The sequence below is a fragment of the Mesoplodon mirus genome (assembly GCF_964341445.2).
Source record: "Mesoplodon mirus genome assembly, chromosome: 2".
NCBI classification, from domain to species: Eukaryota; Metazoa; Chordata; class Mammalia; order Artiodactyla; family Ziphiidae; genus Mesoplodon; species Mesoplodon mirus.
The window spans coordinates 221378145-221396046 of record NC_138977.1 but is presented as its reverse complement, the minus strand read 5'-3'; the positions used below and the strand labels follow the sequence as shown (position 1 = coordinate 221396046).

At 40.7% G+C, this 17902-nt stretch overlaps 1 protein-coding gene across 6 annotated transcripts in view; it reads left to right on the top strand.

The window, feature by feature from the left end:
* Nucleotides 1–9316: 9316 nt before the first annotated feature.
* Nucleotides 9317–17902, top strand: part of ATE1 (arginyltransferase 1) — a 171822-nt gene continuing 163236 nt past the window's right edge. For 2 of the 6 annotated variants that reach the window (XM_082607185.1, XM_082607186.1), the window contains exons 1-3: nucleotides 9966–10145; nucleotides 12292–12355; nucleotides 15204–15266. In XM_082607185.1, the coding sequence (XP_082463311.1) occupies nucleotides 10040–10145; nucleotides 12292–12355; nucleotides 15204–15266 (233 nt within the window). In that variant the 5' untranslated portion in view covers nucleotides 9966–10039. Of the gene's footprint in view, nucleotides 9667–9965; nucleotides 10146–12291; nucleotides 12356–15203; nucleotides 15267–17902 lie in introns of those variants that run through there. The other 4 variants (XM_082607187.1, XM_082607189.1, XM_082607188.1 and 1 more) reach the window with 4 other exon arrangements.

Genomic DNA, 17902 nt, shown 5'->3' with positions numbered 1-17902 from the left:
CCCATGAAAACAGAATAGAAGCCTTTTTTTTTTTGATAAAACTATGCAATTCTTAATGTGAGCCTCTCTTTAAGTAAGGAATCAGCTTAATTAAAACACAACAAAGGCAATCATGTGGACCTGAAAGTACTTCTAAGTACTATGCTGTAAAGTTTCTCTTTCCTGATAAGAGAAACTGGGGGGATAAAGAATATACACCAGGGAGATAAACAAAGAACCTTTCTGGTAGCCAATTAGGTTGAAACAAACGCTGAGCAAGACTACACTTAGCCCAAACATAAGCAAAAGGTGGCTTGAGTTGTGTTTCTCCATGACAAATATAAAAAGGACAGTTTGCTAACAAGTATTTTCTTATATACCTAAATTTTAACCCTTTGTCAAAAACCATGAAATATGTTTAAATAGTTATGGGAAGTCCTAGCTGGGGGAGGAGATGATGCTTTCTGAACTGAAATGATTGTGAAACCACTTCTCACGTCACTGAGCTTGAAATAATCTTCACAGTATAATCACAGATGAACTGCTGGCACTGGAAGCAGCACCTTGCCTGCTATCTCCATTTTGCAGGAGTTTGAAAACGGACTAAATAAAAGTGCCTCTGATAGTATCTGAACATAAAATATGGACATTCCAACCACACCCTTGAGGTAGTATTATTATTATTCCCATTTTCCAGGAGAGGAAATGGTGGCTAAGAGAGTTAAGCCATGTGTTCAAGGCCACACAGCAGCCAAGTGGGAGACTGAAACTTGAAAGTAGATGTCTAAACTCAAAGTTTGTAGTCCTAAGCACCTGCCATACCACCTAACCTTGGAATACCAGAGAAGTAGAAACACAGTCCTTACCTTTGTAGACTTTACAGTCCAATTAGGGAGGCAAGAAATGTATGCAAGAGCACACGCGTGATGAAGTGGTACAAATGGGATGCTTAAGTATGGAGGGAAAACAAAGGGCAGGAGTCATTAGCATGAGGTGGGATGCATCAAGGAGGGCTTCTTGGGGAGCACGTTTTGAGCAGTGGCAAAAACGGAAGACACTCCTGAGACCAGCCAAGCAAGGGGTGAGTCAGAGTGGTTAACTAGAGGAAACTGCACAGGCAGAGTACAAGATGGATGCTGGGGGCCAGAATATAGAGCACAGTCTGTGGTGAGGAACGCAGTAGCCAGAATATGACATGGAGGAATTTTGATGATTTCCCAAAACAAATAGAGAACTATGAAATTTTGTTAATAGGAAAGTGCTTAAGAAGAAGTGGCACTAGAGAAAAGATCCTGAAACTGTAGGGACCAGAAGCAGAGAAAAGTAGAGAATTGAGTTGGTCCAGTGAGGAAGCGCTGTTCAACAGAAATAGAATGTCAGAGATGTAATTTAAAGCCATCTAGGAGCCACATTTTAAAAAGTAAAGAAACAGATGAGGTTAATTTTTGTGATATGTATTTATCAGGATGTAAGGATAAAATATATCCAGGATATATGTACAAAATATTACATTTCTACACAATCAGTTTTAAAAGCTTTACACTGCTGTTTTTTAAAGTAACAATTTTTTTTAGAGCAGCTGTAGTTTTACAGAAATATTGATCAAAAAGTACTCTTCTCCTCCCAGTTCCCCCGTTATTTATATCTTGTATTAGTGTGGTATATATATGAATCAATACTGATACACTATCATTAACCAAGGTCCATAGTTTACATTAAGGTTCACTTTTGTGTTGTACATTCCATGGATTTTGACAAATGTATAATGACAAGTGTCCATAATTAGTACATCAAACAGAATTGATTCACTGCCCTAAAGCCCTGGCAACCACTGATCTTTTTACTCTCTCCACAGTTTTGCCATTTCCAGAATGTCATATAGTTGGAATCATACAGTATGGCTATTTTTAACTGTAAAGGATTTTTCAGATAGATTTATTTCACTTAGCAGTATGCCTTTAATGTTCCTCTATGCCCTTTCATGGCTTAATAGCTCATTTCTTCTTATTGTTGAATAATATTCTACTGTATGGGTGCACAGCCATTAGTTTATCCATTCACACACTGAAGGACGTCTTGGTTTCTTCCAAGTTTTGGCAAATATGAATAAAGCTACTATAAACACTCGTGTGTAGGTTTTTGTGTGGACATAAGTTTTCAACTCATTTGGGTATATACCAAGGAGCACGATTACTGGATCATATGGTAAAGTGTATGTTTAGTTTTGTAAGAAACTGCCAAACTGTCTTCCAAAGTGGTTGTACATTTTGCATCCCCACCAGCAGTGAATGAGAGTTCCTGTAGCTCCACATCCTCACTATTTGGTGTTGTCAGTGTTCTGAATTTTAGCCATTCTAATAGGTGCGTAATGGTATTTTATTATTGTTTTAATTTGCAATTTGCTAATGTGGCATGATGCTGAGCATATTTTCATATACTTATTTGCCATTTGTTTATCTTCTTTGGGAGGTATCTGTTCAGATCTTCTGCCCATTTTTAATTGGGTTGCTTGTTTTCTTATTGCTGAGAATTTTAAGAGTCCTCTATGTTTTAGATATCATTCCTTTATCAGATGTTTTGCTAAGATTTTCTACCAGTCTGTGGCTCATCTTTTCATTCTTTTAACAATGTCTTTTGCAGAGCAAACATTTTTAATTTTAATGAAGGATGACTTCATTTTTTTCTTTCATGGGTCACACTTTTAGTGCTCCATCTAAAAAGTCATTGCTAAATCCCAGGTCACTTAGATTTTCTAAGTTATCTTCCAGGAGTTTTTAGTTCTGTATTTTACATTTAGGCTTATGATCCATTTTGAATTATTTACTGCATGTGGGTGCCCAGTTGTTCCAGCACCATTTTTTAAGACTATCCTTTCATTGAATTCCCTTTGCTTCCTTCTCAAAGATCAGTTGACTATATATAACTGGGTCTACTTCTGGGCTTTCTATTCTGTTCCAATGATCTATTTGTCCATTCTTTCACCAATACCACACTGTCTTGATTACTGTAGCTTTATAGTAGTTCTTAAAGGCTGGTAGTGTCAGTCCTCCAACTTCGTTCTCCTTTAACACTGTTTTGGTTATTGAGTCTTTTGCCTCTCCCTATAAATTTTGGAATCAGTTTTTCAGTATTCACAAAATAACTTGCTAGGATTTTGACTGGGATTAGAATGAATCTAAAGATCGAGTTGGGAAGAAATGATATCTTAACAGTATTCATCTTCCTACCAGTGAAGATGGATCATCTCTCCACTTATTTAGGTCTTTGATTTCTTTCATCTCAGGTTTATAGTTTTCCTCATACAGCTCTTGTACATATTTTGTTAGATTTATACACAAGTATTTTTTTTTCTGGTGCTAATGTAAATGGTATTGTTTTTACTCTCAAATTCCAATCACTAATTTCTTGTATATAGGAAAGCAATTTACTCATATATTAACCTTATATCCTGCAACCTTGCTATAATTGGTTCTTAGTTCCAGATTTTTGTTGTTGTTGATTCTCTGGGATTTTCCATTTGGCTAATCATGTCATTTGTGAAGAAAGAATGCTTTATTTCTTCCTTCCCAATATGTATACCTTTTATTCCTTGTTTATTGCATTAGCTAGGACATCTGGTATGATGTTTAATGGGAGTGGTGAGAGGTGGCATCCTTGCCTTGTTCCCGATCTTATTGAGAAAGCATATAATTTTTCACCATTAAGAATGATGTTTGTAAATGTTCTTTACCAAGTTGAGGAAGTTCCTCTATATTCCTAGTTTGCTGATATATATATATATATTTTTTTGCGGTATGTGGGCCCCTCACTGCTGTGGCCTCTCCTGCCGTGGAGCACAGGCTCCAGACGTGTAGGCCCAGTGGCCATGGCCCACGGGCCCAGCCGCTCCACGGCATGTGGGATCCTCCTGGACCAGGGCACGAACCCGTGCCCCCTGCATCGGCAGGCAGACTCTCAACCACTGTGCCACCAGGGAAGCCTGAATTTTTTTTTTTAATTGTCGTAAATGGGTACTGGATTTTATCAAAGGCTTTTTCTGTATCTATTGATATTATCATATAATTTTTCTTTTTTTAGCCTAGTAATGTGATGGGTTACATTAACTGCTTTTGTGATGTTGAACCAGCCTTGCATACCTGGAATAAGTCCTACTTAGTGGTGGTGTATAATTCTTTTTACATTGTTGGACTCCATTTACTAATATTTTGTTGAGGATTTTCACATTTATGTTCATTAGAGATACTGATCTATAGATTTCCTTTCTTGTAATGTCTCTGTTTGGTTTTGGTATTAAGGTAATGCTGGCCTCATAAAATGATTTAGAAAAATCCCTTTGATTCTATTTTCAGGGAGAAACTGTAGAGTTGGTGTAATTTCTTCCTTAAATGCTTGGTAGAATTCACCAGTGAACACATCTGGGCGTGATGCTTTCTGTTTTCACAGGTCATTAACTATTGATTCTATTTCTCTAGATATAGGCCTATTGAGATTATCTATTTCTTCTTGTGTGTTTTGGTTGATTGTCTTTCAAAGAATTGATCCATTTCCTCTAGATTATCATAGGTATGAGCATAGAATTGTTCAGAATATTCCTTTATTATTCTTTTAATGTACATGGGAGCAGTAGTGGTGGTCCTTTTCTCATTTCTGATACTGGTAATTTGTATTCTTTTTTTCTTAATTAGCTTCACTAGAGGTTCATCACTTTTTTTGATCTTTTCAAAGAACCAGCTTTTGGTTTTTTTGATTTTCTAGACTGATTTCCTGTATTCAATTTCATTTATTTTTGCTTTTTGTAATTTTTTTTTGCTTTAATTTTTGTATTTTTTTTCTGCTTATTTTGGGTTTAATTTGCTCTTCTTTTTCTCATTTCCTGAGGTAGAAGCTTAGATTACTGATTTGAGGTCATTTTTCTAATATATGCATTCAATGCTGTAAGTTTCTAAGCATGGCTAATGCTACAGCCCACAAATTTTGTTAAGTTGTATTTTCATTTTCACTTAGTTCAAAATATTTCTAAATTTCTCTTGAAACTTCCTTGACCCAAGTGTTATTTAGAAGTGTGTTGTTTAATCTCTGAATATTTTGGACTTCTCCAGCTACCATTCTGTTATTGATTTCTAGTTTAATTCCTTTGTGGTCAGAGAGCATAGTTTGTATGCTTTCTATTCTTTTAAATTTGTTAAGGTTTTTCTTTCTTTTTTTTTAATGGTCCAGAATGTGGTCTATTTTGGTGAACGTTCTGTGTAAACTTGAGAAGAACAGGTATTGTGCTGCAGATGAATGAAGTATTCTATAGATGTCAGTTATATCCAGTTGACTGACGGTCTTCAGTTCAATTATGATCCTGCCTGTTGGACCTGTCAATTACTGATAGAGGGGTGCTCAAGTCTCTATAAATGGATTCTTCTATTTCTCCCTGCAGTTCTATCAATTTTTGCTCACACATTTTGGAACAGTGTTAGGTGCATACACATTAAGGACTGTTATGTCTTTTTGGGTACTTGACCCCTTTATTATTATGTAATGCTCCCTCTACATCCCTAATTTTCCTTGCTCTAAAGTTTACTTTATCTGAAATTAATGTAGCTACTTGAGCTTTCTTTTGATTAGTGTTAGCACAATATATTTCTCCATCTCTTTAATCTGTGTTTTATATTAAGGTGGGTTTTTCTGTAGATAACCCATAGTTGGGTCTCATTTTTTAATCCAGTCTGATAGTCTTTTAAAAAAAATAATTAATTAATTTTTGGCTGCGTTGGGTCTTCATTGCTGCGTGTGGGCTTTCTCTAGTTGCGGTGAGTGGGGGCTACTCTTCCGTTGCGGTGCACAGGCTTCTCACTGTGGTTGCTTCTCTTGTTGCGGAGCATGGGCTCTAGGTGCACGGGCCTGAGTAGTTGTGGCGCACGGGCTTAGTTGCTCAGCAGCATGTGGGATCTTCCCGGAGCAGGGCTCAAACCCATGTCCCCTTCCTTGGCAAGTGGATTCTTACCACTGAGCCACCAGGGAAGCCCAGTCTCTTTTAATTGGCATATTTAGACCATTGACGTTTAAAGTGATCACTGATATAATTGGATTAATATCTATCAATCATATTTGTTACTGTCTTCAATTTGTTGCTCTTGCTCTGTGTTTTTTTTTTTTTTTTGCGGTACGCGGGCCTCTCACTGTTGTGGCCTCTCCCGTTGCGGAGCACAGGATCTGGACGTGCAGGCTCAGTGGCCATCACAGGCCCAGACACTCCGCGGCATGTGGGATCTTCCCGGACCAGGGCATGAACCCATGTCCCCTGCATCGGCAGGCGGACTCTCAACCACTGCGCCACCAGGGAAGCCCTCTTGCTCTGTTTTTTTTTTTTTTGTCTTCCACTCTTATTCTGCCTTCTATGGTTTTAATTAAGCATTTTATGTATCTATTTTTTTCTCCTCTGTTAGCATAGCAATTATATTTTTTTTGCTTCTTTAAATGGTTGCCCTTGAGTTTGCAGTATACATTTACAACTAATCCAAATTCTTTTTCAAATAACTACTTTACAGGCAGTGTGGGTACTTCATAAGAGTATTCCCAGTTTCCTACCTCCCACCCCTTATAACGTTGCTTCACTCATTTCACTTATCCATAAACTTGCACCCTGTACAAGTTGCTGTTATTAAACCATCTGTTATCTGTCAATTAAGATTTTGAAAAATTTGATTTTACCTCCATTTATTCCTTCTCTAATGCTTTTTTTATAAAGTAGGTCTGAGTTTCTGACGTACATTAATTTCTGTCTTTCTGGAGAATTTCTTAACATTTCTTGCAAATCAGGTCTAGTGGGGACAAATTCCCTCCATTTTTGTTTTGTCTGAGAAAGCCTTCTCTTTCACTTTTGAAGGATAATTTTGCTGGATACAGAATTCTAGGCTGGTCTTTTTCTTTTTTCAATACATGAAATATTTCATTTTCCTTTCTTCTTGCACGGTTTCTAACCAGAAGACTGATGTAATTCTGATTCTTGCTCCTCTATAGCTAAGGGTTTTCCTCCCTCTGGCTTTTTTTCAAGATTTTTCTGTTTGACTTCGATTTTCTGCAGTTTGAATATGATATACCTACATGCAGATTTTTTGGCATTTATCCTGCTTGCTGTCTATACTGCCTCAATTTAAGAATTCAAGTAAATTTAAATAAAAGTTGTTTCCCTGTCATACTATTCACATTCTAGGTGCTCAGTAGGCACATGTGGCTAGTGGCTACCAAACTGGAGAGCAAAGGTCTAGACAGTGGAGGTAAGGGGTCTAATCTGAGGTCTCTTGGCAGTGAGTGCCCCACAGAGGAAAGCATCTCCTAGGACTCTACCACCACCAGTACCTGAGACCCCTGGTGCTCTTATCTACCTCCCTGCCTCTACTCATAACACAGTCCTTTCCTAGTGTGTTCCTCTTTTCTGTATTTAACTGCCCTCCCCACCACCCGTAACTTACTATCTACTCACAACACTTTCTTCAGAAGGAAAGAGAAACACATTTCACTTTAATTCAAGAATCATGGGCCTATCACCATGCAGAGTCCTTCACATCATCAGTGCCCAGGACTGAACCTCCCTCTTAAGCTTTGCAAACTCAACTTCACATTCAGTTATATAAACTATGTTAATGGAACCAAACATGCTAGTGTTGCCAGCCTTTTGTCAAGAATGAAAATTAAAAACAAAGACAACTATCTATTACTGGCAATTTCATAAATAAAAGGATGTTCTAATAGTGCCCTCTTCCAGCTCCCCCCGGCCCCCAAAGATGGAAACTAAATGAAACTTTGCACTATTTTTCTCATTTGGGCCTGGAAGATGAAAACTTTGTGCCTAACCTTCAGCAAAATAAACACATCTAGGAACTATTGCCCTACCCATGTCCAAACCTAGTATTTGTTGCTCTCTTTTCTTCTTCAATTAATTTTTTTATCACCTTTTCCCCCACGTATTTGTCTCTTACTAGTTGTGTGATCTTAGGCAAATTATTTGGCTTCTCTGGCCTTTGTTTCCTGTTGTCCAGGAAAGCACCAGAAATAGTCAAATCTGTCATAATGAACAAAATGGATGAGGTCTGTCTTAAGAACATGGGTAATGAGATCTAGTAAGGGGCCTTTAAATCTAAGGATTGGAGGAGCTGGATAAATCTAGATAAATCTAAGGTCCTCTGGCATGCTACATAGCTATCCTTAGGTTCTTTCCCATTGTGTGAGGCACAGCTGATGCTTAGCAATATAACAGGTCACTCTGCCACCAAGAAACCTCTTAAATAGGCACACATCCAGCACAGTGGACCTTGGGTTCAAGAATGTTCAAACTGATTTCAAGAGTTTACCTGCTTCTCCAAGTTACATGATTTCACTTTTTTAAACATAAAAAGATAATCAGCTTTATTGTTGATGGGAAAAAAAGGAAAAAATATAAGCACAGACAGGCTTAAATTATCTGTGCATACAGAATTAAAGAATGAGGAATATTACCTTGTTGGAGGTACTTACTCATTTTTATACTTTGCTCCAGGACTGTTAGTCTTTAAGAAATCCCCTTTAAAATAGTGGTTGCAAATTGGAGGCTCATGTGCTGAATTCAGCCTATATAAATGTTGTTTGGCCTGTACAGTTAAAAAAAGTTCTTTTAAAGTAACATTTAAGGGGCTTCCCTGGTGGCGCAGTGGTTGAGAGTCCGCCTGCCGATGCAGGGGACACGGGTTCGTGCCCCAGTCCGAGGAAATCCCACATGCCGCGGAGCGACTGGGCCCGTGAGCCATGGCCGCTGAGCCTGCGTCCGGAGCCTGTGCTCCGCAACGGGAGAGGCCACAACAGTGAGAGGCCCGCATACCGCAAAAATACATAAATAAATAAATAAAGTAACATTTAAAAACTACTAAAAAAAAATCTGATTTCTAGTTTCTCTTTAAAAGTTAGGAAAGTCGTGGGAGGTGGGGTGACAGTGGGATGAATTGGGAGATTGGGATGGACATATATACACAAATATGTATAAAACGGATAACTAATAAGAACCTGCTGTATAAAAAAAATAAAATTCAAAAAAAAAAGAAGTCCTAAGATATGGTGGCACTAGGCACAAGGCAGCAACTGGCTCTGACACTTGTTTCCTTTAAAAGAGTGAAGTGTTCAATTCACTTACCCTGCCATCCACAGAATGCCTGCATGTGTACTCGAACCTACGGGACATTTGAGTGCTTGCTGGTTTGGAGGAAGCTAGAATTGGCTAGAACGGCCTGAAATGGTAACTTTTGAACTGAGACCTGCAGCATCTAAAAACAGGGTGATCACAAGTTCTGTGCCTCAGTCTCCTTATCTGTAAATTAGGGCTATCAACGCGCAGTTGTGGGAAGGATTGGCGATGGAGTAACGCAACGGGTTGGCTCGAACTCGGCGCCAGAGCGCGTGACTACGATCCACGCTAATCCAGGGAGGCCCCCGGACCCAATAACGACCGGGTCCCCCGGCGCTGCGACGCATCGCGGCGCGGGCCTCGCTCTCCACTCCTCCCCGCCGCGGACCCCAGCGCTCCGCAGAGGTCGGCCCCGGGGCGCCGAGAGGCGTGGTTGGCCTGCGTGGACCTGGCGGCAGCCATGGCCTCGGTGGTGGAGTACAAGGGACTCAAGGCCGGCTACTACTGCGGCTACTGCGACTCCGAGGAGGGCAAGGCGTCCTGCGGTGAGTGGTCCGGTCGATGGAGCTGGTGCGGCCGCCTTACGTCCAAACCCCCGCACCGCCCGCCGCATCCGGGCCCTCGCGAGGGAACACCCAGGCCCTGCTCCCCAACTCCCGCTTCCCTTTCCCACTCGTTTCTTTCCAGACCGTTGTCCTTCACGTTCTGTCTCTTGGTCTTATCCTCACCGAAGATGGCGGTCCCTCTCGGAGAAGGAGCGGAAATAGCGGAAGGCTGCCCTAGGTTAAGATGGCGCGGGCGGCGTCAGCGCCGAGGGGTTCGGGCGAGGGCCGGGCTGTGGGAGCCCGGGCGGCGCGGTGCATTGTGGGGTGGCGGCGGCTTTGGGCTGGGCCGCGTACCGTGTGGAGGGCCGGGGCCATGGCTTCCTCGGCCGCGCTTTCGCCCAGCATTGTGGAATATTTCGAGGGCCAGGATTTCTACCGCTGCGGCTATTGCAAGAACGAGTCGGGCAGTCGCTCCAATGGTGAGCGGGCCGGGCTGGCGGGCGGGGAAAGGCGCCGCGGCCTCGGGGCTCGGCGGTGGGCCGGGCCGACTGGCTGCAGGGACGCGCCCAGCCCCTGCCCAGCTGCTGTCTCGTGGAGCGAGTGCGGAACGCGGCTCCCCCTGAGCGCAGTGGCTTTCGGAATTAAAAACGGACCTCACCTTTGATTGAGCAGGGAAGCTTCTAGGTGCTCGGATGTGCGAAATAGTGATTGTCTCGCAGTACCCAAGTGTGGAAACAGGTGTCCATCATCAGTAGGAGACGGTTGGGGAGCGCTGTGGCGTGGTCGGTTACGGGGGCTGACCTGTAAGTGCTGATGCTGCTGGGAGGGTGTCCCCGAGGGTCAGGGCAAAACGCGGGGTGCAGGACAGTGAGTGTCGGGTGGTGCTGTGGTGTAGAAAACGGTGTGTGTGGAAAACACACGAGCGCGGGCATCCGTGGATAAAATGTTTCTGGAAGAATATAGAAGAAACTAGTGACCGTAGTCGCTGCTGGCGAGGGGCCCTGTTGGCCGAGGTGCTTGAAAATTTTACCAGGTGCTTGGGTGCCGTGTCATTTCTCCACCCACCTCGATGACGACGACAAAGCCAGCCTACAGTACCCTTCCCCGCCATGATTCAGTTTTCTTTCGGAAGATGTCTTGTTTGTAAACAGAACATCAGGTTTATTTCCTGCCGTGTCGTGCTTTGGCAAAAGTAGACACTTATTTTAAAGAATAATCTAGCACTGTGGAAAATGGGATGTCTATGAAGATGTAAATTGGGGTGGTTTCGTATTAAAACAAATGTATGTCCTACCGTAGGGGAATGATTTGGGCGATTATGGTGTGTCCGTTTACTCGTTAATTAGAAGTGTTTATTAGGTGCATCTTGTGGGTGAGCGGGGGTAGAGTGTAGTATAACGCAGTCATTAGTGACGGTGATGAAGATGAGTTAACGTGAAAAAACAGAGTCTTGGGTTAAACGGAGAACATAAGCAGTATGCAAATAACATATGTGATATGGTTACAGCTCTGGGAGGAAAAAAACCCAAATGGTGACAGTGGTTGCCTTAGGGTATTAGAGATTTTTCCCTTCTCTCTTTCAGAATTTTAGTATTGTGATCATAATATCTATGTAACAAATACTTTATATTAAACATGTCTAAAATTAATATTAGGTCCTTAATTATTTTTCTAGTAATTTTAGTAAGAGAAAATCGATTAATATAGATGTTCTCTAAGTTCTGTGGAAAAAACCTACTTTCAACCTTTTCACTTAGATAACTGTACATTTCTGTCATCTCGATTTTAATAATAATCTTTACTATAGGGCACCCCACCTATTGGGTAGGTAGGTTTTATTATACCTATTTTACAGATGAGGAAATTGAACCTCATGAGTAACTGGGTGTTAATGAGTGCCCACCAGGCTCCTGGACATTTCTGTTGTACACATGCCTGTGCTTTTCTCACTACGCCCTGCTCGATCAAGCCTATCTTTATCTTTACATACTGCTGATGCAGTTTACTGTTTACGAGAATAAAATTCACTTTTCTTTACCATTAATTCATTGTCTTCTCATAGTCTTCATTTTTTTCATGGTTGCATAATTATTTCATTATATTGACAACATCATAGTCCCTGTAATCAATTTTCTGTTCCTGGGCATTTGGATTACTTTCAGTTTTTATACTTAAAAGGAATATTGCTGTATGTATACTTTTGTCCAGTGTGTAAGACTATGGTGTAAACAAATAAAAATCAGGAGAATTTATATGCACAAGAAAGCATTTGCTTTCTAATTCTTCTAAAGAGACCAGGTTATTAAATTATTGGGGATATTATGACTTAAAGGTGTGATGTAATTTGATTGCAGTGAAGACCTAAATTTATGATGCCATAGAGACTGTTGACTAATCCTGAATTGCTTGTGATCACTTTGTGTGCTTGATTTTTAAACTTAAGATAAATACATCATGTATTTCATTTGTGTTGTGTCAAGTATGAAGTATGTGCAGACTTTCATTTCTCCAATATGAGCTGGATTTTTTTTTTTGCTTCAATTTTCATATTTTAAAGATAATGCTTTGGATTTAAAAAAGTAAAAAGTTCCACTGGCTGTAATTAACATGGCACTTATTTTTTAGGCATGTGGGCACATTCCATGACTGTACAGGATTATCAGGATCTCATAGACCGAGGATGGCGAAGGTAAAGGTCCTTAATACAAAGATACTTCTTTTTTTAAAAAAAATATTTATTTATTTATTCATTGATTCATTCATTCATGGCTGTGTTGGGTCTTCATTGCCGCACACAGGCTTTCTCTAGTTGCAGTGAGCGGGATCTAGTCTTCGTTGCAGTGTGCGGGCTTCTCCTTGCTGTGGCTTCTCTTGTTGCGGAGCATGGGCTCTAGGTGCGCGGGCTTCAGTAGTTGTGGCTTGCGGGCTCTAGAGCGCAGGCTCAGTAGTTGTGGCGCACGGGCTTAGTTGCTCCGCGGCATGTGAGATCTTCCCAGACCAGGGCTCGAACCTGTGTCCCCTTCCTTGGCAGGTGGATTCTTAACCACTGTGCCACCAGGGAAGTCCCAAAGATACTTCTGAAATTACTCAGGTTCTTCTTATAATTGAAAAATATTATTTGCCTTTAAAATGTTTTCTTGTTGTTGGAAAGAGGTTTAAGAAAATTTTTATTATATTTTGTGTGTAGAGATTTTTTTCTCCTTTTAAGGGTGTTTATTAGGAAAATTTCACACATGTAGAGAGAATGTTATAATGAACCTCACATACCTATCACCAAGCTTCAACAGTTGTTAACATTTTGCCAATCTTGTTTCATCAATTTTCCTTGCTCCTTTCAATGGACTGAACGTTGGTGTCCCGTCCCCAAAGTTCATATGTTAAATCCTAACTCCCAGTTTATGGTATTTGGAGGTAGGGCCTTTGGGAGGTGATTAGGTCATGACGATGGATGGGATTATGAATGGGATTCTAGTGCCCTTATAAAAGAGGCCACAGAGAGCTCCCTTGCCCCTTATGCTATGTGAGGACACAGAAAAGATGAACCAGGAAGCTTGTCTTCACCCTACATTAAATCTGCTGGCACCTTGATCTTGGACTTCCCAGCCTCCAAAACTACAAGGAATAAATTTCTGTTGTTTATAAGCCACTCAGTCTATGGCATTTTTTTAAAGTCTTTATTGAATTTGTTACAATATTGCTCTTGTTTAGTGTTTTGTTTTTTTGGCCCTAAGGCATGTGGGATCTTAGCTCCCTGACCAGGGATCAAACCCACACCCCCTGCATTGGAAAGCGAAGTCTTAACCACTGGACCACCAGGGAAGTCCCCTCTGTGGCATTTTGTTACAGCAGCTCCAGCAGAATAAGACACTACCCCCTTCCCCTCCTCCCACAAAGTTATTTAAACCAAATTGCAGATATCATGTCATTATACCTGTATTAAGTATGTGTTTCTAAGAAGGATTTTCTTTCTTAACGTCTCCACAATAGCATTACCATACTTTCCAAATTTAATAATAATTATTTGATGTCGCCAGTTACCTAGTTTTGATTAGATTTTCTGCTCGTCTCAAAAAAAATTTTTTTATAGTTGGTTTATTTGAATCAGGATTCCCTTAAGGTCCACACATTGCCTTTGATAGCTGAGTTTTTTTGGCAGCTATTTTTATGTAGATGATTTTAGAATAACTATTAGGTAAGTTTCTTTACATAAGTATGAGCAGTATTAAGTGCCCTGTGCCAATACTCCCCAGAAGTCATGGGATTGAGCACAGTAAATGAAACTTCACAGCTTTCCTTAAACATAATAATGAGGCCCAAAATGTAGATAGATATAGGTCAGATGTTGAAAGACTTCGTGTGCCATGATAAGGAGATTTTGTGGTTTTTTTTTAACAGTACAGGGGAGCTATTGAAGGCTTTTATGTCAGAGAGAAAAGGGATGGAATTTGGGATTTGGAAATGATCATTCAGATAGCAGAGAGGTGTCTGAGCGGGTGATTCTGAAGGCAGGAACATTAGTTCCAGAGATTATTGCGGTGTCTATATGTGAGATGGTGAGGACCGCTGTCATCATGGTCAGTAGCAGTGACTGTATATCAGGAGATGGATCGGATGGATCATAAGACACATTTCTGAGACATTTTGGAAGTAGATCGCTTGCTGGCGGGATCTGGAGGTGCATTAGAGGGAAGAGTCTAGGAGGACTCCCAGGTTTTCGGCTCGGGAACTGAATTCATGTGTGTTTGCTAGAGCTGCCATGACAAAATACCACAGGTTGGGCAGCTTGAGCAAGAGAAATTTATTTCCTCACAGTTCTGGAGGCCGGGAGTCCAAAATCCAGGTCTCTACAGCTTTGGTTTTTCCTGAGGCCTCTCTCCTTGGTTTGCACCTGGCTGCCTTCTTGTGTCCTCACATGGTCCTTTCTCTTTGTGTGTGCATCCCTAGCGTTTTGTTTTCTCTTTGTGTGTGCATCCCTAGTGTTTTGTTTATTGTTCCTTTTTATGTCCAATTTCCTTTTCTGATAAGGATACCAGTCAGATTGGATTAGGGCACATTTAAATCTGGACAAAATTCGGCTCGTAAATTTATGACTTTGCATTAACTGAGATCCAGAAGGCATGGAAAGGATTAGATTGGTTTGGGGGTTCATCGTGCTGGTGCCCATGGAGCCCCCAAGTGTGGATGTCATAGGCAGCAGCACACATCAGTCCCACAGCATCCTGGGCAGTTTTCTCTGACTGCCCTTTTGCTATTGAGGGTGGGTGGTAGATGGAGTCATGGAAGGGACTGCAGATGCAGATGAGAGGGTAATTGAGGTGATTAACCGTGGAGTACGTTCAGAAAAGAAAAACCTGGACTCTGGTCCTTGGTATACCCACGTTGCAAGATCATTTAGCTTATGAAAAGTAACTAAACCTAAATGTTTTTACACTGTTGATTAGATTTTTACCCTAATTAATTTTGTACTCCTGTACTAATCTACTTTGCCACATATGAGAAATGTGTACAAACTTAACAAAACTATTTTATAATTTTAGAAGTGGGAAATATGTGTACAAACCTGTCATGAATCAAACATGTTGTCCTCAGTACACAATAAGGTAAGAATTTCGATTAATATATATTCTATTAATATGAAGATTGTGTATAATTTTTTAGTAGAATCTTGCTTTTTAAACTGTCTATTTCTGTCTAGGTAGATATTTTTCATAAAGAAAAGCAAAAAAGTTTTTTTCTACATACCCGTACTATATTCATGTGCCGATCAATAGCTTTTTTTTTTTTTTTTTTTTTTTTTTTTTTTTTTTTCTGTACGCGGGCCTCTCACTGCTGTGGCCTCTCCCCCTGCGGAGCACAGGCTCCGGACGCACAGGCTCAGCGGCCATGGCTCACGGGCCCAGCCGCTCCGCGGCATATGGGATCCTCCCAGACCGGGGCACGAACCCGTATCCCCTGCATCGGCAGGCGGACTCCCAACCACTGCGCCACCAGGGAGGCCCCTCAATAGCTTTTAATAATACTGTTTGGTTTAGATATAAATTTGGTATAAAGAATGCACTATTTAGCAATCTAGTCAATAACACATGAAATATTGGGAGAATATTGACAAATACTTAAATTAGTTTTAGATATCAATTTTTATCACTTTAGCTTATGGCTTTGCAGTTCTCTAGTGTGTTACTTGACACTGGTTTCATTCAGGCAATGCCACAGGATCCTATATAAGGGGGAGGAGGGCTGACACTTAATCTGCGTCTATTCAGAGTCTACTTTTCTTCACTGGAAAACTCGAACTAAAAGTCTGTTTTCCTACAGAGTGTTTGCTTGATTTTTCCTAATATCTTGTGTTTCCCCTGTGCCCCCCTTACTCCGCCCTAACATGGGAGGATTTTTCCCTTCTCTGATTATGAAGGTCCTCCTCCTCCTCCCCTCCCTCTTCCCCTCTTCTGGTAGAAAATAGGGAAGGTACGTTAACATTGTGAAGCATATGTCTGCAGTTTCAATGTGTATGTATACTCTAGATAAAAAAGCAAACACAGTTGTGTCCATCATGCTTGGCAGGTCCCCACAGCTGTCTCCCTTAATTACTCTTTTTTTTTTTTCCCCCTTAATTACTCTTAACTTGTTTTGGGGTTATAGACTGTTTTGAGAATTTGACGGCTGCAGATCCTCTCTGCAGCAAAACAAAACAAGACAGGGAGCTGTATAGACAAAAATAATGCAACATCTAACATATTAGTTTTAGGGTGATCACTGACTTTGAATAATTCACTGCTTCCTGGTTAAGAATCCTTTCTCTTACGTAATTGGTCAGAGGACTGGTACAATAAGGAGAAAAGATGGATGTCTGGTTTGCTGATAGCATCTCATTTAGTATAAAATGACGGAGTAGCTTTTTCAGCTTTAGTGTTTATGAAGTGGTGATGTCTTCAAAGACAGAAGTCATTTTCCTTCCGGTAACAATTTATTATCGGATTATGGCTAGGATTTTGTTGAAATAAGTCTGAAATTGATTGGCCTGAACCCTTAGAATCTCTATTCAGAAAAGGCCAATTTCAGTGGGTTAAAGAAAAAGATAAAAGCATTTATAATTTACTGGGTGCCTGTCTCATACAGAGCACTATTCCAGGTATGTTGCCTTTATGAAAAGGGATTCAGGGCTTCCCTGGTGGCGCAGTGGTGGAGAGTCCGCCTGCCGATGCAGGGGACACGGATTCGTGCCCCGGTCCGGGAGGATCCCACATGCCGCGGAGCAGCTGGGCCCGTGAGCCATGGCCGCTGAGCCTGCGCGTCCGGAGCCTGTGCTCCGCAACGGGAGAGGCCACAACAGTGAGAGGCCCGCGTAAGGCAAAAAAAAAAAAAAAAAAAAAAAAAAAAAGGGATTCAGTTAACATTGCAAGAGAAAGTAATTATAAAATGTGACTTTCTTTTTGCATTTTATAATTTTACATGGAATCAAACATTTCCTGAATTGTTGCGCTTTTTTTTTTTTAAACAATATAGACAAGAGTGTAAGCTTTTTTTTTTTTTTTTTAACATATTTATTTATTTATTTGGCTGTGCCGGGTCTTAGTTGCGGCATGCAGGATCTTCGTTGCTGAGTACTGGCGGGCTCTTTAGTTGTGGCATGTGGGATCTAGTTTCCTGACCAGGGATCGAACCCAGGCTCCCTGCATTGGGAGCACAGAGTCTTAACCACTGGACCACCAGGGAAGTCCCTAATTGTTATTCTTTATACAACTTTATTTTATATGTTGATCTTCTGGAGTCATTTTGCATATTCTTTTGGTTATTTTACATTGTTCACTACAGTAGTTGCAGTGAGGCCTTATGTAAAGGCAAGGTGGTCTAGCCTACAACTTAGCTTCTTGTTAGGCAGCTGCTAGGACCTGTCCAGTATGTGAGTAAAAATGAGGGTGAACTTCCCCGTCTATGAATTTTTTTTTTAATTTTAATTTTTATCAATATTGCATATGCTAACAATTTAAAGAATCAAATAGTTCTATAAAGCTTATTCTGCAAAATAGCAGTCCTCTGAAACCCTCCCGCCTGTCTCATTTTCTGTTTTCCCGGTGCAGTCACTTTCAAATCATTTAACTGATTCTTCTGGTTTTTCACCTCTATCTTTAAGTGACACGCTTATATAATTATAATACTTGATTTTTAAAAAATTGGTCTTCTTCATTATCTCTGGGCTTCTCTCTTTGAAAGATAAGGATTTAACTTTATTTCACCC